Source organism: Malaya genurostris, chromosome 1, assembly GCF_030247185.1.
Source record: "Malaya genurostris strain Urasoe2022 chromosome 1, Malgen_1.1, whole genome shotgun sequence".
Classification (NCBI taxonomy): Eukaryota; Metazoa; Arthropoda; class Insecta; order Diptera; family Culicidae; genus Malaya; species Malaya genurostris.
In genome coordinates, this window is record NC_080570.1 from 131,996,257 (window position 1) to 132,019,453 (window position 23,197).

At 36.2% G+C, this 23,197-nt stretch overlaps 1 protein-coding gene across 11 annotated transcripts in view; it reads left to right on the forward strand.

Moving 5' to 3' along the window:
- The window catches only part of LOC131425804 (AMP deaminase 2), an 84,087-nt gene that overhangs the window by 46,861 nt on the left and 14,029 nt on the right, over nucleotides 1-23,197 (forward strand). For 7 of the 11 annotated variants that reach the window (XM_058588000.1, XM_058587998.1, XM_058587999.1 and 4 more), the window contains one exon: nucleotides 10,006-10,198. In XM_058588000.1, coding sequence (XP_058443983.1) covers nucleotides 10,006-10,198 — 193 coding nt within the window. Of the gene's footprint in view, nucleotides 1-9,699; nucleotides 9,910-10,005; nucleotides 10,199-18,720; nucleotides 18,994-23,197 lie in introns of those variants that run through there. The other 4 variants (XM_058587996.1, XM_058587991.1, XM_058587997.1 and 1 more) reach the window with 4 other exon arrangements.

A 23,197-nucleotide genomic window follows, 5' to 3' on the forward strand; every position in this document is an offset into this window, starting at 1 on the left:
TTTATTTTTTTTATACTTTACTCCATTTATAATTCTCTTCATTTGAACTTGCTCACTACCAAGAGCGAAAACAATGACGAAGCAGCTAGACTACTTGGCACTTGAAACTGAGCAAGTAAAACTTCAAATGACTAGGTACGATTATTCAACCGACGATGAATTCTGGAAGCTTCACTTGAAAATGGCAGCATAAAAAAAACAAATGAATCAGTAGGAATATGCTGACGGTCAGTGGCCATAAATTTCATTTCCATCTTATATTATTCGATTAAAATTGAAATTTTACCGCACTGCGTGAAAGACAAACAATAACATGAAAAAGATGAAAAATGCCAAAAAGAAAACTTTTCTCAGAAGCTTAACAGAAATAGATTAGAAACAATTTCGTAGTGGAATTATGAGAAAATTTTCTTGAAAAAAAAATGTATTTGAATTAAAATATAATTTAGTAAAATTCAGCGACCAGATGTAAAACGTTGAAAAAATCTGATAACTGATGCAAAAGAAAATTCATTGCAATTGGCGCCTTTTACGACTTGGTTAAGTTTTTTTTCCGTCGAATTCCACACGGCCTCGAGGCTGATCCTGTACTCAAAAAGATGATAGATAAACTGCGGTTATTTTACGTGTTTTTATGGTTTTTTACGCGGCTTTTCTTAAGTGGATTTCCGAAGTTACGCGAATTTTCAAAGTTATTCGGTTTTCTTGTTTTGTCTTAAAAATGCATGAAACGTCGAGATCTGGTGTTATCCTGATTTTGTTTAAAGCCATTTATTTGATTTTTGTTTTTTTTTTTCAAATAATTTTGGTTATTACACCAGATCTATCTCGACGTTTCATGCGTTTCTAGGACATTTGACTTCAAAAAGTTCTTAATTTAGGAAATCTCAAATTCCCGAGTCTCAAAGTCGATTTTTTTACAAAAAAAAAATCTTTTTTGAGGTTTTACCACTTTTTTTCATTAAAAAAAAAATTTTGTTTTGAAAATCGATTTTTTCAAAAAAAATTGTTTTGAAAACGAAACACCAGACCGTTACATGAATTTTTAAGACATTAAGCATAAAACAAAAAAGTTCTTTAGTTTTGCGTTTTTTTGCACGAATTTCCAAAGTTACGTGTTTTTTATAAGCGTATCACCCTTGTTAAAAATACCTTAGTGTACTATCAATCTTCTAGTGAAAGCCAGCCCAATGAATAAGGAGCTTTCAAGTTGATGGATAAATATTGTGTATCTTTTCAGGTACTCATGCTTATAGAACTGTGAATCCATCGTTCTGTTCGCGATGAAAGTTTACTTTTGCTTCCACTGGTGAAAATTCCTTGTCTGATCATCAGTTTATGATTGAAATTATCGATGAAAACAAACGTGAATGTGTTGGAAACATCACCTGGTGGTTCGAGTGGAGAAATCTGCTTTTAAGCTATTTTAACGGTTCAGAAGTCGTTCATCAGAGCTATGGTTGTTAGATGAAATACATTCAGCATTGAAACACTTTTATTTTCGAAGCAAAGAAAAATGCAGACAGACAAAAACGATCTCCCATTTTTTTTTCTTAATAACACATTTTAAGGCACACTGCGTCAGAAACCTGTAAGATGCCGAGGGCATTTTTTAAATTTTTAATATTAGAGTAATTCCTTCGTTTTTATTATCTGATTTTGATCGAAAAGATCAGCTTTGGGAGATCTAGTCTCCAACTGGTCGTCTGAGTGGCTGCTGGATTGGAACTTGTATGCTTGTATGGTGGCCCGCATGTTGATCATCGATTGGTGCGGCCCTCCGTGGTTGAGAATCTGGCGGAAGGAAGAAGTGAAGCAAAGAGTAATAAATGTTGTTGAAAAAGGGGTAAGGAAGCGAAATTACATAGGTCAGCGAAAAGATCTAACTAGTTCACGTCTAGATAGTGAAGAGACGGAAGAAAGGTTCCAAAAAATTGTTCTATGTAGGATATTTTTGAACCTTTTTCAACCTCCTCTTCTAGGGTAAATATCCGCATCTTAGCACTACCCATTGAATTTTCTGCAACACATACGCCTTCTTTGCTACACACTTTTATTCACTCTATTTTCAAAAGCTGTTCTTGCTTGAAAACCTTCTCTGTTTTCCAATGCATTCCTTTATAATCGCCCAGAATTTTGCCTTGAGCGAAATTTTGGCGAATTTTGCGGCTTCGCCTCATTCGTTAGCAAAATTACATCGTTGTCTTCGTACCGCTCCATCACGTGTTTTGCGCAATGGCATGATGCCAGATCCCACTAAAACAGAGTGTCACCTTTGTGAGACCGGAGGAAGGACAACAGGTACTGGAGGCATTCTCCTTTTTTAACTTGGCCGTTGATGGTGCCGATCGTTGTGTACGGCTTACTGAATTCAAGGAACCCCCAGATCACCTGTCACACAATGCACTTGGCAATTTATTAATTCTTGTTTTTCTTCCAAAACTCTTCCTTCTGCTTGGAAGCCATCTCGATAACGATATTGAAATTTAGCTTATTTAAACGTTAGTTTTTCCCAAAAAATTCATCGATTTTTACCCATCCAATAAAAAGGCGGGTGGGTAATGTCAGAGACATAACTGGATGTCGTGAATACGAAACCAACTGACATGTTCCTTAACACTTCCGAATATCAATCAGTTGATCAATTGTATGAATTATGCAAGCATTCCCCTTTTCCACATTTTTCGCAAAAACAAAGAAGACTTCACTCGATCTCGATTACTGTGAATTTCACACAGCGAAAAGTGCAAAAATTTAACCAAACTGTTCTAGATTTGCACTAAACTGAGGATATTTCCTTTCGATTTGCAAACAAAAAATCCTAATAGTTCTTTCGAAAACTTTTAGAGCCATTAGAACGGCTGATTTTGTGAAATGCTCTCCACCGTAGCCTTTTCACCAACGCAAATGACTGGCAGCTGTGATGTAATCACTCTTGTTGGAAGCGAAACTAGCTTTGCAAACGACACAAAATACATCTGCTAGCAGTGGCGATAGAATCCAAACTGATCCAATTTTTGTCGAGAGGCTTGTTTGTACCTGATTTCGTTTGTAGCTTTTTCACTAATGGGCGGTCCTAACGGCTTTAAAAATAGCAGCATATAGAATTTGAATTTCGATATTTCATTTCGGATTTGAATTTCACTGAAAAAAACTATCCGGATTCTGGATTCATTCCTGTCTTTCCGAAGGACCAAATTGTGGAACTCACTAAGATATTAAACACTGTTCGGAACATTTTCTCGAACGATTTGTTGTACAGCAGCAGATATTTTATTCTCTTCCTCGGAACGCATTCTGATTGGCTGGTGTTGATTTAAATATTAAAAAGGGTAATTATTAATAGACAGAATTTCCATTGGAATTTAAAGAAATCGAATGTTTACATATAAGAAACATTGAGTTTGTTTCCAACTAATTTTCTTTGCAGCATTTTTGAAACAGATTAATTGCATATTGCTGTTTGTTAACCATATTTTACCATTTCACCATATCATGACGAATTAGTTTCATTTTTTTTATATTTATATAAAAATGAGTATAGAATTTGTTTTGTTTTGTTTGAAAAAAAAAACAATCCGATGCCCGGGAGGCCGAGTTTCATCTACTAATCGATTCAACTCGATGAATTTAACAAATGTCATGCGTGTACAAAACAAAGAGGTGGAGATCTCAGAGATAGCCTAGCCGATTTCGATCAAAATAGTCGCCAATGATAGGTCGCCTCAGTCAGTCAGAATGCCATTGAATGTTTTTGTTGAGATCTTTTTGAGTTATACAAAGTTTTATGTCGATTTTTTTTGTTCTTAGAAACATATGTCACAATTGACTTTGTAAACAAAATACGTATCGAAATCTTTTAATGATCTTTTTTAATTAGAAAAACGGAGACATCAATATTTTTCACTTTAAACGGAGACATCAATATTTTTGTGTAAGCGACTTTATCTTCTTATCCCAGTAGAAGCAGTTTTGAGCGCTGCATGATCTAGCGTTATTTTTTTTCAATACTGTTGTACGCAAATGTTTCTTAGTACTCAAAGACTTATGTCCAGATCCCATATTCATGACAGTTTGGCACGTTTCGATTTAGCACGGTTTGTTTTTGGCAACATACCAGGTATACCGGTATAAATTGAGCACTAAGTAAGATACAAATGTGTTGATAATGAATCTGCCAAACATATTTAATATACATCAAGTCATTGAATAAACAACATCATATTTTTTCATCGTGTTAAAAACGTCGAATTTTGTACCAAAAAGTGATGATTTGCTGAAAGCATGATTTTTTTTAACAATTCATTGATTATGATTGGTTTGACGTAAAGTCGCCGTAAGTAAGTTCAGTTTTTGCAATGACTGAGTGGAAACATATATTGAAGAAGCCAAATGAATGAGAAACTCATAGGAGAGATGATTGTTTTGGAAAAAGATACGCTCAGAAACAGGACTCGAACCTGCGTTCTTATGCAATTCGTGCATATGCGTTACCATTTTCGCTACCCTGAGCTGGCTTCTCCAATATATGATTTTTTTGTTTTCGTTCGGAGAAAAGTGCTGCAGAGTCGTATCGAATGTTTGTTGAGGCATATAGTGATCATATGCCAAAGATGTTTCAAACGGTTCAGAGATCTCGGTTTTGATGTGAGAAATTTAGTACGTGGAAGACCATAAAAAAAAATGATGACATCGAAATGCAAGCAATATTGAATATACAATACACTTCTAGCCAAAAGCGAATGCTAAATGTCGCTTAACCAAATCATTTCTGGCCGTTTAAAAGCTATGGTAAAAAAGTGTGGAAATTGGTTGCCCCATGAATTGAATGAAAGACAGATGGAAAACTGATACTTATGACTAACTAGCCTTATGAAATATAATTTGGACTATTTTTTTTAAATTTTTATTTGGGTGCAGGAAAAAGCCCAATGGAGATGAAATTTGGCAATCTCTCTCTCCAGCAGGCATAAAACCTCCTCATCATTTGTATCAACAGATTAAAATGATCCAACAAATACATTTGGACTTAACGCTTACAATTAAAACTAGCAATTAAATCTAAAACCATTACCCTCTAACTAGTTGACGACACCAAGCATTACAGGGCAGTAATAGTGCTCTTGCTTAAAAGGTGAGAGAGGAGACAAAAGTGGGTAGGTAAATGGTATGTAAGGGTTGGTGAGGGGGTGGGGTGGTAAACGAGCGTGGACTAACGATGGTGTTGGACTCGGCCATTTCACGCTCGTTAACGCGTGTTGGACTCGGGTTGTGGATCTAATTAGTGGTCAAAAAGATGGTGGAAGACAGAGAAGAAATGGAAGGGACGACCGGGTTAATTTCGACGAGCGAATCTAGTTAGTTTCCAAGGGAGATTGTGGAGAGACTTATTCTTAGTCTTATGAAATTTTGCTTCAAAGAAACGAAAAAAATCTGAAAATGGATTTATTTAAAGAATCCTAAACGGAACTTTTTCCGTTTAGGATTCTTTCTTCCGGGAAGCAAAAATTCATAAGACTACCCAAGTAGCAAATGTAACTTATTAAACTTTCAAGATGTTTTAGAATTGATTTAGAAATGTTATTTATGTTAGATATGTTTAGAAATATATATTAAAATTGCTTGTGCAACTTATCGCTGTTAAGTTTCACAATACTACCGAAAAAATCACTGTAGAACAACTTTAAATACATCTAAAACAATTGTGCAAATTAACAAGTTGGTGATTGTAAATCACCAACTTGTTAATGTTTCACTAGAAGCTTTACAAAAAATTTCACATCGTCATGTAAAACGGGAGGAACTATAACAATTGTGCAACTTATCAAAAACTTTCCAAACGGCTGTCGTTATTGTACCGGACACAATATACGTCGAAATTGCTATATATCTCTTGTGGAAGGAAAATTAGTGAAATGATTGATGCTCTCCGCAAGGCAAAAAAAGCTAAGCCGAATTGATAACGTTGCTGTAAAAAATATATTTCTGCATAGTCCGCATTGTTTTTGCTGCCTCATGAATTTTTAGACCACTGTGTGCAGTTTTCTTCAGTTTTAGAAAAACATTGATATAAAATTCAAAACTTGCAAAAAAGTTTATCGATTTGAATTGAACGCAAAACTTGCAGACATGAGAATATTATCATAAAAGTTTCAGGAATACAGCGTTATATACGTAATGAAAACAAAAATCAATCAGATAATTTATATTCGGTTTTCATCTCGCGAAAAAAAAGCAGACCTGACATCACTTTTTAAAGATATTGAACGAAAAGTTAATTTCATCATAGTTACTCCCATATTTATATATTACCGCTTGTGTAACTTGTTTTTGCAACTCCAGCACACGGACTTACCAAAATAATACCTACAGTGCGTATCACAAAAGTCAGGCCTGCTAAGATGAATGACTATACTGTATTGTTGTTTAATTCAACTAGAAGATTGAAAAAAAAAAACAAAACGTAGAGCATTTCTTTCCGAAATTTTAACATGTTAATGTTATTTACATAATATATGTCATTACGTTGGGTGAACCATTTTCTATTTAACTCACTGTTACCATCGATGCCATATTGGAAAATATTCAAGAAAAATTCATTTCGGGATTTTTCAGGTTTAATTATACATTAGTTTGATCAAAATCGTCTGAGAATTTTAAAGAATGTTTGAATACACGTATTTTAAACACCATTAGGATGATTCTCATTAAAAATAATAGACTGTTATTTTCACAGAAACTGATTTAGAATAATCAAAACACGATAATTCAAAGACGCTTGAAAATGTCGGGCGTACGAATACATGTTTCACCATAAAAATGCAGTTTGTTGTCGATTTTTCATTTACAAAAACACAAAAGATGAATTCTACAATATGTAGCATTATCATTTTCACGTGCAGATTATTTTACAAGATCCCTGTTTGTGTTGAGAGCAGTTGTATTGAAATTCAAATGTGAAACTTATTTGTTAGAAATTATGTTTTTGTAAACGTCATTCCATTTCTTGATTACATTACGTAGTAGATTGCACGAGTTTCACAATTGTTTTTTCGCTGATTCTATTACTGCCTTTTTGATGGGATCGACGCATGAGTTTTTGTATCAGTTGCACAATCGTTGTGAATAAATGTTCGTAATAACGGATGAACTTGAAAGTATGTTGCATAACACAGAAAAATGGCGCTTTTTCCATAACACAACAGTTACTAGAATAGTGATATAAACTAACTTGATGAATTGCACAATCAGTAGAAAAATTAAGGACAGCAACTTAACATGCTACTTGGGTAAGACTCAGTCTCTCCACAATCTCAATTGGAAACTAACTAGATTCGCTCGTCGAAATAACCCCGGTCGTCCGGACTGCAACATCAGATCGATTCGGTAAGAAGGCAACACACTGTGTTTGGCGGGATCGGAAAGGTGTGATGTATCATGAGCTTCCAGAACGTGGTGAAACTGTTAATACTAATCGCTACAGTCAACAAATGATCAATTTGAATCTTGAATTGTTGATCCGAACCGGTTCAGGACACAATCAAAGCACTTGGCTGGAAGTTGCTACTCCACCCGCCATATTCACTAGACTAGGCTCCATCAGACTATCATTTGCTTTCATCGATGGGCCACGTAATGGTTGAGCAGAAAATAAGGTATCAGATTGGTTTCCTTCGAAAAGACGAACATTTCTATTTCCATAAATGGGCAGAAAAGTGTTCAAGATGTGTAGAAAGTAGTGGTCAATACTTTGAATAAGTTTTCTTTATTTACTTATTCAAAATTAGCGTTTAAAAAAAATGCTCACTTCATACCAATATAGCTTTTAATCAATTTAATATGACAGGTTATGATATTAGAAAGTTGTCATTATTTTTTGAATACAGCACATTTTTATAACTATATCAAATCAAACTGCTATTGTTGTATTGTTGTTTTTCATACACCCAGTTTAGTTTTTACGTGCATAGTTTTGCAACTGTTTTATATGCTAAAAACATCAGTTTTTCATGCAAAAAAATGTGAAAAACATGTTTTAATCCACCTAGTGGTGTAATGATGCCTTTCTCATATCAATCAAACTATCATATATAATACTGTGGTATTCTTCCAAATTATTTTTCTTAGATTCTTAAAAGAATAATCGAAATAGATTTGTTTGACCGTCTACTGATAAAAACTATCAATTGGAAAAGATCTGTGGTCGATTTAGAAAACTTTTTACGGTTTTTCGCTCTTTTCAGTGATGGTATAAAATTTTTAACACACTTTACCCTATATTTCCGGATCAGGATCCTGATGAAATTCAGGAATTACGCATGTTTGTGAAAATCGGTCGCGCCATATATGAGAAAAGTTAGAACACATATTTTCATTTTTTTGCACATTTTACCCCATAACTCTCGAACCGGAAATCGGATCCAAATAATATTCAGGAATTTTGTATGGGACCTCAAGACCTTTCATTTGAATCTAAGTTTGTGAAAATCGATTCAGCCATCTCTGAGAAAAGTTAGTGCACTTATTTTCACAATTTTTTGCACATTTTACCCCATAATTCCGGAACCGGAAGTCGGATCCAAATAATATTCAGGAATTTTGTATGGGATCACAAGACCTTTCATTTGAATCTAAGTTTGTGAAAATCGGTTCAGCCATCTTCGAGAAAAGTTACATACACACATACGCACATACACACACAGACATTTTGCGTACTCGACGAACTGAGTCGAATGGTATATCAGACTCGGCCCTCCGGGCCTCGGTTCAAAAGTCGGTTTTCACAGTGATTGCATAACCTTTCTATATGAGAAAGGCAAAAATCCATGTCATTTTCGGAAACCATGGAATTTTTGTTTTTCGAATTTTCGTTGTAAGGGTTTTGGAAATAACACGTTGTTTGCCCGGTTTTAATTTAGCATGTTACGTATTCCTGTTGTAGAACAGATTTTGGTTTACCCACTTATTTTTCAATAAACTGTTCAATTGTTCACAAAACCTCTTGAGGTGTGTAAAAAATATATTGGAAACTTTAACAAAAATTTATATTCAATCAACCAACACAAGTCATCAACATTCCAGCAATCTTCGTGCTCCAAACGCATAGATCAGTCCGGTTTGGTACAACAAACTAGTTTCGTATCAGGCTGTCGTAATCGTTCATCTTCCGCAAGAATGCTTTGCCCGGTTCGGTTCAGTGTTCAGTCCGGAAAGACAACACCCGAAGAGAAAGTAGGAAAATGATTAGGCAAACAGCTGATAATGTATGGCACCGAAAAGCGGTGCGTCAATCATAAACTATTACAGAAACTGATAGACTCTTCATGAATATCATCCTTCAAAGTTTAAGAGTTGATTCGAAACATTAGGGTGATGATCAAATAGCAGCAGTTTGAATGAAAAAAAAAATTATTGCTAACGTGCCTCCAGTTTGGTGCAGTTCTACTTTTCTCACAAAAAAAAACTAATTGAAATTGACAGCTCACAGCTGAGTGGAGTGTCAATACATACCTCGGAAGAACACTCGCGGGTAAAACTATTGATTCTCGTGCCGTAGTACATCGCGGCGGTCGCTCCTATCCCAGTGCGGTCGACTCGATGACGTTGACTTTTAATTGTGAAGGTCGAGTCTCTTCGTAATCGGATGCCGTTTTGTTTTTCGATTCGGACTCATCGGAGACAGAACTAGACAGCGTCCAGTAGAACGGTCGAACTGGTAGTAGCAGTCTAGCATCTGGTGGGTGTAGACGGTTGTGAAGCGATTTTGGAATTAGGTTCAAATGAATTTCAATAAACAGGACTCTCGAACTTTGATGCAGATCTTAAACGATCAGCAGCTTATAGAACTAATGAAACAAATCGGTGGCAAGGAGTGTGATGGCAATGGTGACGATGGTACCGTTCTCTGTAGTGTGTATATTCCGTATAAATTTCATCTATATGCAAATATTGTCGGTGGAATGTCAACACTACAATTACTTCTTCTATCGTTTTTTTTTTCTATAGGCCAATGCAGTGAATCACCTGGAGGGGTCCACAATGCCATTGGAGTCGGAGCAGGTGCTGCGGCACACAGTGTGTCACAGGAGAACTTGGCTGGAGGATTACCGAACGAAATTTCTGCCCCGTACGAAGTGCCACAGTTTCCGATCGAGCAGATTGAAAAGAAACTGCAACTGCAGCGGCAGTTAAATGCAAAGTAAGTACATTTAAACACGATGTTTCTATTTTGAACCACCTAATGGGTGATTTTTAAAAGATTTCGGAAAAATACGTGAAATGAAACTGTGCTGAACAGGATGATTTGTTTAACAAATTTGTATAATTTTAATAACGTAGATCGGGCTTCTTAAATTTAAATACTACATTTTACATAATTAGTAGATTTTTTTTAGAAACATTCGCTTTTAGCAAAATTTTAAGTAATTAAAATTTAAATTCGGCATTAAAATTTGAGATAACTTACCAGCTCTCGGGCAAGTGCGTTCAAAATTGTCGTTCCAAATCGATTAGTAAAAATCAAATCAAATCTAACAGCTACAGTTCTGGGGTGTCCTCTGCTGTATCAAGCATACGTCTCCACATAACTCGGTCCATGGCTGCTCGTCGCCAGTCACTCAAGGCACGGATGCTTCTGAGATCACACTTCACTTGATCGATCTACTTTGTTGCTCGCTGGGCTCCTCTTCTTCTTGTACCAGTCGGATTAGATTCAAGAACCATTTTCCCTGGGCTGTCGTCCGACATCCTTATGACATGCTCAGCCCATCGTAGACGGCCGATTTTAGCTGTCCGTAACCGTGGGTGGTTCTCCTAGCAGCTGTTACCATTCGTGATACATAGTTCAGGCATCGTTTTCATAGAGAACAACCGGTATAATGAGCGTTTTGTAGATGGTCAATTTCGTCCAAAGTACGCACGATTCCCTGCCAAAATACGTCTCTGAAATTCTCTGCTGGTGACATTATCGGTGGTCACCAGAGTACCCAAATACACGAACTCGTCAACCACCTCGATATCGTCACCGTCTATCAATATTCGTGGTGGCAGGCGTAGTGTTTCTTCTCTAGAACCTCTTCCTCTCATGTATTTTGTGTTGTTTTTTTTTATTTTGTTTTTGACACATTCATGGCCAGTCCGATACGCCTAGCTTCAGCTTTCAGTCCGATGTAGGTTTCCGTCATCTTCTCAAGGTTACGTGTCAGAATATCAATATCGTCAGCGAAGTCAACAAGTTATACGGACTTTCGGAAGATCGTGCCACACGTGGCGATCCTCGTTCTTCGAATCACACCTTCCAAGGCAATGTTGAACACGAGTCCATCACCTCATCGATTAGTTCTTTGTCAATGTTTGTCAATGCATGTTTCCATGAAACCAGGAAAAATAAGCTCCCCGTTTTTGCATCACACATTGCCAGCTGAAGTATCATAGAACAGCGTAAGTCGCCTGACTTTTCATAACGTTTGCGAAAACTCCGCAACATTCAAAACGTCAATGTCACTTGCAGGGTGACGAGTGACCGGGAAAACCGTGAAAAAGCCGGAAATTATTGCGCAAAACCGGGAAGAATATAACTAGCCCAAATCTGAGTAACGATTTTTAGCAGATTTTTTTGACTCAGCAAACAAATGAAATAGAAGAAGTTCAGTCAAAGTTTTGACACAACTAATTGTCCCACACAGGTTCTATGTTGAACAACCCATTGCCAACACCCCATGTCTCGTCCAACAATTGTTAAGGGTTTAAGAGAAGTTTTAAATCAATCAGAAAGCATCTGACTTTTCTTGGATGTTATCAGTTGCAGCACAATGAATGCGTATAATGAAACATAGGGATAGTTTGCATGCTTCCCGGGTAGAAGTGATTTGCAAACCAATACCAAATTCTGTCATTAAAATCAAACTTCTCAATGGTAGAAATTAACATTATTTAGTTTGAAATAAGAGTTAAAATATCAAAAATCATAACAAAGCCTGCATGAGAAAAAAGCAACAAAATAAAAAATTCTGTCATTGTAATATCAAACCAAGAACAAAATATTTATAGAAGATGAATTTGTTCATTATTTTATATTCTAGCATTTAGAATAGAGTAATATCTTAAGTATTTCACTTATCTGATTCTGATGCAGTTTATTAAATGGTATTTTATTTGAAGATAAAACTACTGGGTCAATTTACTTAATGAAATTGAAATAGCTCATCAATAACTAAATAAGATATTATAACTAATTTTGATGTTGAACAGATATTGTACAATGTCTTGATCCCTTGATGAAATATCACGAAAATATCAAGTATCGCTCTGACAACACAGAAACATCAAGCCAAGATATGATGGTAAAATTTGTTATTATTTTGACCTTTGTTTGCTATTTACACCTACCCGGGTTCTGCAGCACATCTGAAAAAACTCAGAAGAAGTATGCAAAATTGGAAGTAGAAGTATGCAAAGGACAACGGGGGATATGTTTGATATAATTAAAAGAATTCTTAGGAGCCTTCATCATTACCCTAACTCCATCATAATTGGTCTTCTTTTTTTTTTATTTATAACAATTTTTATTCAGGCCAATTTGCGTATAGCTTTACGTGGCCGATTTACCCATGTTTTTGTTACATAAAATTATTTTTTTATTGTTGGATCTCGTTGTCACCCTTCTTCTAGGGGGAGAGGAGCTTCTATTTCCTTCTAGCGAAGATTGGAGGTCATTTTGTCCGTTGCTCATATCATCCATTGCTACATCGTTGGAGTTGTGAGTGGTTTCCGTTTCCTTGTTTTCATTGTTGATCGCAGTCTTGGGTTCATTTGCAGTTGCTGTAGATGCGCTTTGTACATTGATTGCAGTTGATAGTTGATTAGATGGTGAAGGTGCTTTTGGTGAAGGAGCACTGCATTCGCTAGTTTCCGTTGTTGGGCGGTTGTCCTTGTTTTTGTTTGTTTTGTTTGTACTCGCAGTTTCAGTGCAAGGTTTGCCGAAGTGTGCAGGATGTTCACAAAACTGACATGTAACCAATTGATTTTCATACGTAATCAACGTTTTACACGGATGTATCCCGTCTTGACCACAAATGATGTAAGATGGAATTGCTTTACGTAGTTGCATACATACCACTCGCACGCCATTCCGGATACCCGGGAAAAAATTCCGCCATACTTCCTTTTCGATGGAAAGAACTTCACCGTACTGCGACATACATTCCCGAACATACCCCTCGCTGGTCTGCGGGGGAAGGTCATGCACACGTACTTCTATGGCATTGTCCACCATGTACACAGGGATTTTATATTTAACATTGTCATGATCAATACTGTGCATCCCGTTATTAACCGAAGCAAATGCAATTGCATCATTTTCACGTTTGAACATAATGTACACACAGTTAGACGCCTTGTTGAATTGAATCTCACTTACATCATTAACGTTTAGATGCATTCGTTCCATGAGCAAAATTTCAATTTCGGTTGCTGCAGGTCTAACTTTGCAGCGCTTGAAATCAATACAAATTGAATTTGGCCTTGTAGGCCAAGTTTCAGGCTTTGTTAAATCGTATTTGCCCATTTCGTACACTCTATTGTTCACTGCACTGTATTGTCTTTGTTTCTGTCGTCGCGACCGTAAGAAATTTTCGACTGTGTCGTTTGCGATGCGAGCACGAACTGGGATAGGTCTTCTTCGAGAGCTGCAATTGGTTTCTGAGAGTTTGCAAAGAACCTTAGAAATGATTTGTACAGTGAATCTATGTTTAAGGTAATTAACTAAGGATTTCGTAGTAGGATCACAAGAATGTGTGTATTAATGTCTATTAAAGAGCTTTCATAGATTGTCGATGAAAGGGGAATTAAATTTAGTTTGAACTTTTGGACTTCAATCATGTAATAATTTATATGGTCTATTGTTGTATCGATGTCAGCAGAATTTCCCAAAACAATTCTTTGGATCACACTGCTTTCGATGTGAGATCTGTATGTAGTGTAGTTCTGAGGAGGTACAATATAGAACTAATTTAGTCAATCATTGTTTTATTTGAATCTGTTCAATTACTCATTTCATTGCATTTCATTGATCTGTTAGGACCAGCTCAATTGTTAAAGGATTTTTCGAAGTAGTTAAACTAGTTATACTATTTGGAAATGAAACTGATAGATTTTGAATTGGATTTGATTGGATGAGAATTGAAAATGTTTTGCCTGACAGGACACTGCCAGTAATTGAATTCGTGGTTTCCATCACAATCAGAGCATGGAAAATCATCTGAGGATTTCGTTCACAGAACAGTGGTTGCAAGCGAATTACCGCAATTTAAACAGCGTATGGGATACATGCCTGAAAATCATAATATTGTGTTAGATTCGCTGTGCCAGCATGACGTTTATAACTTTAATTTTTACTTTCACTTCTATAAGGAACGAAGAAAGGATCTCCTCGATAGTTTAAATAAGTCTTAAGAAAGATAGCCTTAATAAGTCTTCGTTAGTGGTAGTCTTGCAAATGATTATTTGAGTAAATAGTCTTCAACAAGGCAGATTAATTATTAGGTTTTGAAATAACTGATGGCATTTCTTGCAACCTCGAAAAAGGCTGTCAAAATCGGATTAACTCCAGGTAGCAGCGTTGCCAGGTTGCCAGATTTGTCTGGCAAATGCCAGATTTTTCTCGCTTCGCTTGCCACTCAAACTGACCAGATCTTTTGCCAGATTTTCCAAATTTTCCTAGATTCTGTCAGATCTCGCTAGATCTAGCCTCTATACTATGGGTGGGAAGACCTTTTTTTTTGTTTTGCTCACTGAAAATGAAGCCCGTCAAAAAATTTCCTTGTATATAGTAGACCCAGACAAATCCAGATAAATTGTTGAGTTTTAACAGATTTTTGAAAAAAATAACCTGGCAACTCTGATAGGTAGCCACAAATGTTTCTATTTCACCAGCAATAATCGAATTTGGTGCGAAAGCTGCACTTAAGAGAATAGTTGGAGAAAGCATGTAGTCTAAATACAATGTGTTGGCTTTTCAACAGAATTGCATGAATTTTATTGCTTCATTCCTTCGTAAAATTCGAAACACCACCTTTATCATATTGGGTTTTTCTTTTCTGTTACTGTTACATCGAATTAAATTAGCCAAAAAGGCTGAGATTTTATCCTAATATTTACCTAATCTTACCCAATTTCACACATTTCTGAAGATTTTCCATGTATAATCGAAGTTTACACTAAAAAAGCAGTAGTAGTCACTTTGAAATCGATTTTTTTCTACTCTGAGTGTACTTTTATTGCTGATATCTATTTGTACTATTGAATAAGCGATAAAAATGTTGCAAGTCATTACTGCCGATATGAAAATTTTCGAAAGAATCCTTCTTTTCTTGGTTCCGTTTTTCATTGGCAAGTGTCGCTACCGGTAATTCAGCTTTGCGACAATGTGCCAATAGAGAATAGGCGCCATAGAAGATAACCTATAAGGAGTGTATCGAAAAGTAGTTAGCAACATTGATTATTGAATAAAAAGCGAAAAAAACATTCTGACATCAGTTTTCGATATATTGTAGAAAAATTACATTTTTATGCATTTCACTGATTATATTGAAGAAAATCCTAGTTTCTGTGAAACGCTCGCACTTTGGACTTGATAATCTTCATTAAATTCTGCACAGTTACTTTTGTGACTTTCCTGGTGGCAGCTATCCAGTTTTTTCAACTCCTGCATGTTTTGGGACACTGTATCTTCCTTCCGAAAGTGCCGCTTGACAATTGCTCAATACCTTTCAATTGGCCGAAGATCCGGGCAGTTCGGTGGGTTGATGTCATTTTCCACGAATTGTGCATTATTTTTTGACAACCACTGTAGAACGGAGTTGGCGTAGTGGGCTGAAGCCAAATCCGGCCAGAAGAGAGGAGAAGCCTTATGCTTTCTGTACAGTGGCAGCATTCTCTTCTTCAAACATTATTCCTCGTACACCTTGGCGTTGATTGTGCCCCTCATGAAGAAAATCGACGACAGCAAACCACTGGTACAAATTACTTGCCAGACCAACACCTTCCGTCCAAACTTTTCCATCGTCACCGTGGTGTCAGCGTCGTCCAGGTCCTGGTACACCGATTTCGTACCGACGTCTTTATCCTCTAGAATCCGGTTATACAGTTTTCGCGCTCTTGTTTTGGCCTGAACTTGCTGTACCAGGGACTTTTTCGGCACCTTCTGTTTCTTGTGCGTTTTCAGGGAGTTCCGAACTTTGATCCGTTGAATCATCCCAATGCTGGTGTCCACTTTCTGAGCACCAAGTGTGCAGAATTTTCTTTCACGTTTCCGGATCAATTCGATTCATCATTGAAACGATAAACCGTACCGAAACCAATCGATTGCGCAGCTGTTATTGACATGTAAACAAACATGTCACCGCAAAACACGCTGCAAAAAATTAAGCCATTTCAGAGTAATAGCTGTTTGAATGTTGCTAACTACTTATCGATACACTCCTTACCTTTCATTTGCTAACGCCAAAGTAATATTTGGTATAAACACATATGAATGTATTCTTTTGCATTAATCGCTGTTGTAGTTGTTGAAACAGCATTCTTGTTCTCGGCATCTTAAACCTTAAACAGTGTGCTTTTAAACTTATATTATTAATTAAACAACATTCTGAATGCTAGCGTAAACCGCGAAAAATATTTAAATATAAGCTTTGAACACCATGGCCTGGGTTGGCGGTTCAATGCATAGGGCGCTGATCTTATAAGCCAGCTATCGTATGTTCGAACACCGACCTGGAAGGGTTCATAGTATCAGTTGGATCGTAATACTAGTCACGCAATGATTATGTACGCTAATTTGTTCATTTGGAGCAGGATAAAACCCGGTGGAGTTGATTTCTGTCAATCTTGCTCTCCAACAGGCATAAAACCTCCTAATCTTTTGCATCAACATAGTACAATCATCCAAATGAATGCTAAGAATCGGCTGCGAAGTCTGTGAAACAGAAAGGCCAAATTCCACAAAAGGAATGTAATGCCAAGACTTTGCTTTTGAACACCATCTAACGAAATATTTTGCTCGACCATTTTGTTCAATTTGTTTCGCATAGTCTCAGACTGTATTGCTTCACCTAATTAGTTTTCTATACATGTCAAGATTATTTATAAAAGATGTGCACTATTTATGTATATTTATTTGCAAGATTTCGGTATGAAATATGTTTTAATGAAGTCCGATTCATACGATTTTTACGCACTTCGTTTGAGTGGATTTTCAAATATCTCTGCATAAAATTAACAAAGCTTACCCGGAACAGTAAAAGAATACACTGCTCATGGAACACAGTTTCAGAAGTCGTATAGTCGTAATTTATATTAATAGAATTTTAATTTATCTCTACGATAAATTTGTTTGGCAGCATTTCAAACAGTTAAAGTCAAGAATTCCCAAAACATGTTGAAATCGTACTTGAAAAACATTTTCATCTTATGGTTTCATATTATATTTAGAATCCTTTTATATGTTAAGACACAACGTCTGAATTTATTTTATAAAGAAAACCAATCTAACAGAAATATGCCTGAAATTGTACCCATCATGTTAGGTGCGTTACGTTTCAGCAAAATAATTTCAAATTTCTGCAAAATAAGTTCAAATGGTTCATGATCCGTGGACCATTGATCATGGTGTATTCTCATAAAAAAATTGTCCCGAAATCATGACTCATTTTGCTCATTTGGAGAATTGAAATTCTGCCCGTGTGGCTGCCTAGTAGAGATGGTCGGGTAAGCAATTTCTCAAACCCGAACCCGATAATAATGTTGCTTCTTAATCCGAACGCATATAAAAAGTAAAAATCTTTCCCTGTACTCGACCAGAGCCCGATAAACATTTTAATCAAATTAATCAAATAAAATGGCCCTAATGGCCCTAACGGACCTAACAGACAATGCTTCAAATCTTTCTCAATATAGGTTACCTGTACAACTAAATTTAAATCATTTTAGGGTGATTCTATTTCTTATCTAGAGAATATATTAAATTTCACTTTTCAATCTACAATGAGTCGGATGAGTTCGTACTCTGCTAAAGGTAAACTCCGGAGAAATTTTTAATGAGTGAATGGTCTGAGTAGATATGTCAGTTTTGCAGATATATTTGCAATTTACAGGGTAGTCAAAATAAAAAAAAAACATGAAAGTTCCAAAGAGTCTCAAGGCAATATCGTTACCGAACTAGAGTATGTACGAATTACATTAGCCTTTTTATATACATTTCAATCAAAGCTTGTTTACATTATTGCGTTTTTTTCCCCTGCAAGTAGATAACACACTGTTTTAGCAACCACAAATTGGTTTGTGCAGATTTGTTCTACACGACTGACGCCTTGTTTTACCTTCACCTTGTTTCGTCAAACTGCTGGAGGCGGTGTATCCGAAAGGGATCTAAGTTTATATTTACCTCCCCGCAACGAACTGACACCGAACACAGTCAATGTCAACCTGTTTGAGGCTTCCCATTAATTCGTTTCTAGGCCTGTGCCGTATGACACGTGACTCCCGACATCCCGGCCCACACAAATTCCCGTCCCGTTCCGTTCCGTCCCGTGCGTGCTCGCGTGCAAACACACAGCCCTCGGACACAGGGCAAGAGAAATTGTCGGATAAACGTAGAGAGCCACACGAAGCGGTAATTCAATTTGACACCTTTCAACGATGTTCGGCCGACGGGTTCCACAATTGTCCAGTCTCATGGACATTACCGATCCGGACAGCGGATGTGATATTTCGGCTTCGGAAGAGAATTAATGTATACATCGTTAGATTCAGCATTTATCACGAAGTTCAGTTTTATTGTGACACTATTTCTTGCAAGGGTTATAAGTCGCATCTTTTAAAGGGCTTCGACAGTGTGTTGGGATCTGTCCAAAGAAAAGGGTTTCCAGTTTGAAAGGAGGGAATGTTTAGCAGTGCTGTCGATACAACGAGGTGGCTCTCGGAGCGAGTTTCGATAAGGTTAGTCGGTGAAGACAAATGTTTCCGATGTAGAGATTTTTTTAAAAAAAGTTAGGTTCAAACATGAACATTGAAAGTCAAACTTAGCAGCTTAAATCCAAACTCTATAGTTTATATTTTTGTTGTTATCTGTGTTTTGTTGTTTATTTGAAATACTAACGTATTATGCAAATTTGATAATCATTCTGTTCGATTAAGTTCAGAAGTTTTTAACTGAAATCATTAGCTTACTATTCACAGTAAGTGGCAAATTTTCTTCCTAGCTCATCAGTAACTCAATGTTTAAGAAAGTGAGAATTTGCTGAACTAGAAATTATTTCCTTTGATGCAGTTATACTAGCAAAAGAATCGCTTCAAAGTAACTTGTTGTCGTTTTAATTCATAGCCGGACGTATCACTTTTCAATCTATTTGTAAAATACCACACTCTTTCACTTCACGTGCTAAACTTGTCACTCTTGATTTGTTTTGTAATTTTGCTTATAAACAACAGAGAAAAAAACAAATATAACTGTTTACCAAAAACATCGAAAGATTTTTTCTGATTATAGCAAAGTACATTGACAAATATTTGTTGTGTAAGTTTCACTGATAACGAATTCAAAATGTGCAATCATCCTGCATTATGTTCTAAGTCTGAGTCATTAAAATAGTTGATAGTTTCGAGATAAACTAAGAAGAAGATGTTTCATAAACAGGTAAACTGCATATCATTCATCGTAGATAGTTACTGCCTGTGCCTTGTGAGTCCTGAAAATTGAATATAAAATAATAAGTCAAAGTAAAATTTGCTAATTTTTTTAGAATCAACGTGCACCAAATAAACTTGTGACGCGTATTTGCATTTCTCGTGCTCAGAAGACGCTTCTGATGTAAACTCAAGTCTCTTTTGCTGATATAAACTTAAGTGTTTAATATGCGATTTTTGCCTTTCTCGTATAGAAAGGCTATGTAATTACTGTGAAAACCGACTTTTGAACCGAGGTCCGGAGGGCCGAGTGTCATATACCATGCGGCTCAGTTCGTCGAGTACGCAAAATGTCTGTGTGTGTATGTAACAAAAATGTGCACTCGTTTTTCTCGAAGATGGTTGGACCGATTTACACAACCTTATATTTAACTAAAAGGTCTCTTGGTCTTATTACCTGCAATTAAATTTTGACGGAGTGTACAAAAAATGGAATGAAGTGCACTAGATTTTATCAGAGCCGCCTAACCATTTTTTTCAACTCAGATTTAAATTAAAGGCCTTATATTCTTCGTAGTACTATAACCTGCTATTGAATTTTATCTGGATTTGACCTCCGGTTCCGGAGTTACGGGGTAAAGTTTGCAAAATGAATTAGAAAAAAGTGCATTCGATTTTCTCCGAGATCGCTCATCCAATTTTCACAAGCTTACGTTCAAATGAAAGGTCTCAAAATCTCCTATAATCATACCGAATTTCATTCGGATACGACTTCCGGGTTCAGAACTACAGGCTGATTAGTATAAAAATTTCATTTTTCAAGAGTGGTTGGTTAGTTCATGACGAAATACGTTGATTTTAGGTACACCGGATCATCGTTCCTGGTTCCGGAAGTACCAGAAAAGTGATCGTGTGTTCCAAACTGGAAATCATTCCAATTTTTCCAGAAACGGCTAGATCGACCTTCGCAAACTCAGATTTAAATGAAAAGTATTTTGTTTCCATAAGTTGATATAGAATTTAACCCAGATCCAATTTCCGGTTTCGGAAATGAAGTGTGTATGAAATTGCAACCTGTCATATAGTGCTACAATGCAAAAAACACCAGAATTCTGTTGAATTCGGCTGAAAATTGTTTCAATTTATATGTTCTGCTAGTTGTTGGTCAAATGAACCGATTTCAGCTATACCGGTTTTCAGCTCTCGGTTCCGGAAGTACCAAAAATAGTAGTCAAAAACTCAAAAACGAAACTCTCTTTATTTTCTCAGAGACAACTAAGTTGATTTTCACAAACTTAGTCTCAAACAAAAATCTGCGGTCTGCATTTATATAAATAGAATAGACTGCTTTTGATATTTGTTCGGATCTGACTTCCGGTTCCGGAACAACAGGGTGATGTGTGTTTAAAACAATTAAATTTTGAACCATCATTTACAGCGAAAAGGCACAAAACGATTATATAAACTTGGGTCAAAACTTGCTAAAATTTTGAAAAGGTTGTGCTAGCGTATACCGAAACAAACTTTTTTGAATTCAAAATGCCTTACTCTTCACTATAGGGAGCCCGGTTGTCATTTAAAAAGCACAAAACATACCCGGCGATCGACCAAAAGGTTAAAGCTGGGTAAAAATAAACGATATGGAAAAAGGTACAAAACTAGCCGCGTAATTTTTTTCTGTCATAATTTTGAACGATAATAACTCAGTCATTTGTTGATGGATTTATATAATTTAACTATCATTCGATTCGGGAACCTTTACCTTAAACATGCATGTCAACGTTTTTTCAGTGTTTCAATAGCTTACTATCGATAAATTGATTAGATTCGACCTATGTTTTTACGAACCAACCACAGCAGTCCATAATGATGTCATCCTTTTGATTTCTCTCGCACGGCCTATGGTTTCGATCGTTGTTTCACACCTTGAATTTTGTTCAGTAGCAGTTCTGCACAAGGAGGAAATCATAAATATATGCTGTGTAACATTTTCTACTCAGTAGTTGCTTGCCTGTAAATGAAGAAGGTACATACTCAAAATGGATTCTTGAGCTCGGCATATTAAAATGCCGAACTAGATCAGAAACACGGCATTTCACTAATTATTCAGTAATTCACATCCTCTTTTCCAAAACTCGTTAAAGTAATATTCTAATATCTCGGTAAATGCGTCTTTTTGCCATAATGTTATGCTGAACTGGTCAGTAAACAAGAAATATACCGAAATCAGCAAATCTTTCAGCTTTTGCTGAGATTTCGAACAGTGTATTAGCTTTTACTGAAACTCGGTGAGACACTTGTCATCTAATATCAGTTTTGCAAAGCATCACGCTGCATTGCCCGTGGAGTTAGAAAACATATAAATTAGATGAAGGAAGATGATTTTTATATCTATCTACTTTCCATATATACTTACAAATATTTACCTTTTTTCAGGTAAAAGCGTTGAAAAGCACTATAAATAATCGTATTTAGCTGTTTGTTTTTGAGGGTTTGTTATTGTTTTGTGTGCTTTTTTCGGGATTTGCTATTTTTTTTTGTATACTAAATTGAATGCACTTCAATAAAACACCCCCTTTCCCCAACCGTGCACTTGGCTGCGCAATTCTTGCCATTATTTCGGAGATTTAGCAATGTAATTCAAGTGTGTAGCTCGTCCAGCGAGGGAATGACTAGATTGAGAAGTATATGCGTACGCTTGTTAGATAGTCACTTTTGCATTGTGTGCGGTTGTGTCGGTCAAATTTTCCGTCTGCTGCACACCGTGTTCGTTTGAGTATATTAAATATCAATTAGCTATTGATGAATCGAATCAGCGTGGTCACCACAAGATAGCGTGATAGTGATTCTTTTGACATATCCCATGTATTTAGCAAATTTTTTGACGATATTTTTCATTTTACTTGGGTTACAAGTAGTAAAATCTTGCAAATATGCGTAAAAAAATGATTATTCGAAGAAAATAGATTCACGTTTCCCGAATAATCGATGAAGTTTATTCTAGCACGATTTTTAATAAGGAGAAATTTAATAAGATATTGTAAATAAGAAAATATGAAACACCTCTTAGGAATGATCGCATTAGTATCCTGCTTCTCGCATTCGCATTGCTGTAAACAACGCGAGGTGACACACAACTACTGAAAAAATAAAATACAATAAACACTCGCGGATTGGTTTGATGCGAACCAATTTTGAATTTTCAGCTTGAATCGTATGACTGACTTGTAAATCTCCACAATTCATTTAAATATGATAACAAAAATCTGATAACATCGACAACGATATGCAGATGGCGCTTCGATCAGTTGACATAGTTTATTTTTGGGCGGTAAATTCACAGTTTCCATCGCTTGCCACATCTGCACTGTCACTCAAAATAACTGTTTCGACCGAAATAAGTTGTTTGATACTTATTGAAATTAGACTTTTTTGAGAGCAACACTTTGACATTGCATCGTACTCCCAGTGATGCCAACTCTCCTTCAGATAAATCAAAAAGGTAAATAAATAAACA